The sequence below is a fragment of the Atta colombica genome, unplaced genomic scaffold (genome assembly GCF_001594045.1).
Source record: "Atta colombica isolate Treedump-2 unplaced genomic scaffold, Acol1.0 scaffold204, whole genome shotgun sequence".
In the NCBI taxonomy this organism is placed as follows: domain Eukaryota; kingdom Metazoa; phylum Arthropoda; class Insecta; order Hymenoptera; family Formicidae; genus Atta; species Atta colombica.
The window spans coordinates 93,999-98,260 of NW_017259299.1; the positions used below are offsets into that span (position 1 = coordinate 93,999).

The window sequence follows — 4,262 nt, forward strand, 5'->3', positions numbered from 1 at the left end:
AATAATTCACGTTGTAACATAATTTAATTGGAGTTTCCGTGATGTTTAAGTCACTATTAAATATTAAAACATTGTCTGACAGCTTAACATAAAATAGATAGAGAAAATAAATAAAACGAAAAATAAATAACGAAATGCAGTTCTAAGGCAGTACAATAAATGTTTATATTATATATATATATATGCAAAGAAGTAAAATAAAAAAAAGAGAAAATAGGTATACTATATAATCGTGGTAGATGTTATAGGAAGAGTAAAAGTTGATTGCGATATACGATTAAATCACACAATATTATGCGGGCAATTATTATATATAAAATTATCATTAAAAATAATATTATTCTAATCTGTTAGAAAACAAATAAAATAAGCAATATATAATAAATAATATGCTAACTAAAAGCGTTCGAATCACTTTGATAAATGTCAGTCATGAGGAGACACATATGTCGCCAATCTGCCTTTCGCGTCTCTCAGGACTCACGAGACCATCTCTTGTTTCTCAACATGTGCAAATTGTGCTTGTTGGAATAAACGTTTGCTGGCGAGCAAAGATAAAAACTTTTCTGAAACGGAATTTTCATATGGCTAATGATAAAACCATGTGAGAAAATACGTATTCAAATCGTGACGAGAATTTCATGAATCATTTTGCGAATGAGGGTGCAAACGCGAATATACGTATATATGTATGTATATATATCAGTTACAATGTCAGTTCTTGATAATATTGCTATATTCTTATGTGATCTCGATTTGCCTCAAGGAGTGAGATAAATTAGAAAAGAAGTCAAAAAGGATGTAAATTATATTAACGTAATTCTTCATTATTTCAAATAAACATTTTGTATACAACATAATTATTAATTACGTGTTATAGCTTTAACAGGAACGGCGTGATAGAAAGCAAGCAGGAACCACCTCACTCTTTAATTAAAACTCCCTTTAAATGGTTTCGTAATTGGGTACTTCCGTGCGCTTCATAAAAACGGGCTAAACGAAAATCGATTCCCAGCCTAAGAGAAAGAAAGATAGAGAGACAGAGAGAATAAGAGAAAGAGAAAGAGAGAGAGAGAGAGAGAGAAAGAGAGAGAGAGAGAGAGAGAGAGAGAGAGAGAAAAAGAGAGAGAATTGAGAATTGAGAGACTTGAATTGAAGAAAAACAAAATCAAGACGAACATCTAATGTTCTTTATACGTACACGGTGATTGAAGAATGCATTCAAAAATTGCAGACATAAAAAAACGGAGTATAATGAATTTAATGCAATGAAAACCAACAGAGACGAAAACAAAATTTTTTAACTAACCACGTGCTCCTGACATTCGTCATGCCTACTGAGGATGAGCCTTGAGATGTATGTGCAGAAATCAGAAAATTCCTTTTCGCGCACTGTTGAGAAAGGAGCCGAAGGAGCGATAACGCGCACCACCTCCACGGACGGGAGTCGGCCACTGACTGAACGTGACTCCGATTCTCTGTGGAACCGGGAGGAGGCTGCGTCGGCCGGTCATGGACCACAGGCCTACGGCCTTCCGATACTGAGGTGCGGCAAATTTTGCTTTTGTCCCCTTATCTCACCATGCATGGCTTCGTATTTCGTTAAATTTTTGACTGATAAATCCGCATGGCATATTAAAATACTCTACCTTTCAAATTAAATTAAAATATATGATTATTGTTATTTTTAAAGCCTCCATAAACCTATCGCAGATTTAGAATTTATAATAATCACGATTATATAATATAAATGTTTTTATGCCTACAGTTGCCATAGCAATCTTTATTATCACAAAGAAAAAGATTTACATAAAGTATACGAACGATAATATAACTTTAATGTATAAATATGTGTATGAATGAATTACACGACATTTCACATGAGTGAAAAAGACAATGGTCTCTATCTTTTTTTAATTTTTAATAATACGATTTGATAAGAGCAAACAAGTCGTTTTGTTCAAATATATGCATATATCATTTCTGAGATATAAAATTAAATAAAACAAACATAATAACGCGTTGAAATTAATATATTTAAATATCGAATTAATTGTATAAATTAATCTTTTTGCTGTATGAAAAATGTAAGAGTATTAATTATTGTAATTTTTATTAAACTAAATTTAATAGAAACGTTATTTTAATTTCTTATTTTTGTACTGCTGACATAATACAAATAAAGAATAAAATAAAATGTATCTATGTTACTTCTTCTTTAAGTTGTTTATTCCGATATTTTATACAACTTGAAGAGAAAATTATTTTTTATAAGATTCGTAAAATGTCTGTCTTTTATACATTATTTTTATGCACGAGCATAATGAACGCTAATATAACATAGCCAAACGAGCTTTTTAGATTTTAATATAAACCGTTTAGTAACGCACATTTATAAGGGAAGATTGTGATTTTTTAAAATTCATTTACTCATTCATTTATTTATTTAAATGATGGACGTTTTAATGAAGAATGAATTGAAGGAATAAGCGAAGAATTTTGCGAGTGATGGACCGATGCACGATGGCATGTAGAAACGACGAAATGAATAACGTAAAACGCGATTTGCAACGACTCCTTAATAATAACATTACTTCGTGACATTACTTCTCGTATAACAAATACATAAATATCACACTAGTAAAATCAGATTGATTCGAGGCAAAATTTATGTCAATGTTTTATATCTATACATAACATAATCGTTGAATTATTTTTTATTGCTATGTTAAATACACTTGTTTTTTTTCCATGTAAAGTGCCGTGTAATTACCACCAAATAAATTAGACTGCACTTTCAAAATAGGATAATATTACCGGAGTTTCGAACAATTTTAAGACGGCACTAGTGAAATTTATACAGTAATATAAGATCCTGTGTGTGTGCATGCGTGCGTGCGTGCGAGTGTGTATGTGTGTGTGTGTGTGTGTGTGTGTGTGTGTGTGTGTGTGTGTGTGTGTGTGTGTGTGTGTGTGTGTGTGTGTGTATAGAGACGTAAACTTGCACATTTCACACTAAATTATTGTAACAATTGCAAAAGTAACCGAAAACAGAATATACTGGCTATTTTGAATAAAAAAACTTTGAATTGCATATTATTTATTGCATATTATTTAATGAGAGTCATCTTTCAGATACTTTATCCATGTGAGTTACAATGTATTAAAGTGCACTATCAAACAATTTTTATTAGATAATATGTTATAAAATATATGACTACCTATACATATGTTATACAATAATAATAAAAATATATTTTATTCATATTTCAACAGGAGCAATACAAAAAATTGATTGTCTAATTAAAATAATTTAAGTACCACATTTATTTTATCGATCTAATAGAAATAAAAAAATATTATTCATTGTATATAACTTACCTTGAAAGACGATGGCACATGATGAACAGCTTTTCCGTTCTATCCACAGGATGCCAAGAGTTCTTATTTCAACACAACGCTAGTTCTGTTTCTTGTGACTGTAGAGCCTAAAGACCGTACGACACGGAAGCCGGTCCTCACGAAAGAATGCGCGCGTACAACTCACGGGAGAAAACTAACCGAAAGAAGCGCGGAACTTGGAGAGAGAACCGACCCCTGATATGAGCTGCTTTCGGTTAGTGTGGGTGTGAAGAAGAGAGACTAACGAAGAATGATGATATGAAGGAGAGAGAAAAGGGAGGGGAAGAGGGAAAAAAGAAGAAAAAAATAAAAATATGGAGGGGATGAGTAGGACTGTAAAAGACGTGACGGGGTGGTCGACTGGCGAGAATGGAATGGAAGAGAAAGAGAGGGAGAGAGAGAGAGAGAGAGAGAGAGAGAGAGAGAGAGAGAGAATGGTGGGGATTCATTCATACTCCAACGCCCCCGCAAATTACGAGCACTAACTCTGGCACTCGTCGTCTACATTCAAAAAGCTACCAATGCCACTTGATTAACAAATTTATTGTTCTTCGCTCTTCTTTAAAAGCATTGCTAAAGTGAAGTGTGTAAACTTTGAGGAAAATCCCTAAAGGAAATCTCGGAAATTATATTTTCGCTTACTTTCTTTTTTTTTTTAATACATATATCAGAATTTGTAAAAATATTGAAATTCTTATATCAAAAGAAGAAAGTTTAGACAACCTGCAAAACTTCTACATAAACTTTTATACAAACGCGATTTCATATAAAATTTTACAAGTTATCTAAATCTTCTAAGAATTTTTAAATTAATATTTTTATATTTTTATATTAATATTTAATATTTTTATTAATATTTT

General features: G+C 31.8%; 1 protein-coding gene across 1 annotated transcript in view; it reads right to left on the reverse strand.

Moving 5' to 3' along the window:
• Positions 1 to 1,443, reverse strand: part of LOC108687290 (papilin) — an 80,861-nt gene extending 79,418 nt beyond the window's left edge. Inside the window, exon 1 of the mRNA XM_018192983.1 lies at positions 1,310 to 1,443. Coding sequence (XP_018048472.1) covers positions 1,310 to 1,332 — 23 coding nt within the window. The 5' untranslated portion in view covers positions 1,333 to 1,443. The remainder of the gene's footprint in view (positions 1 to 1,309) is intronic.
• Positions 1,444 to 4,262: the final 2,819 nt, after the last annotated feature.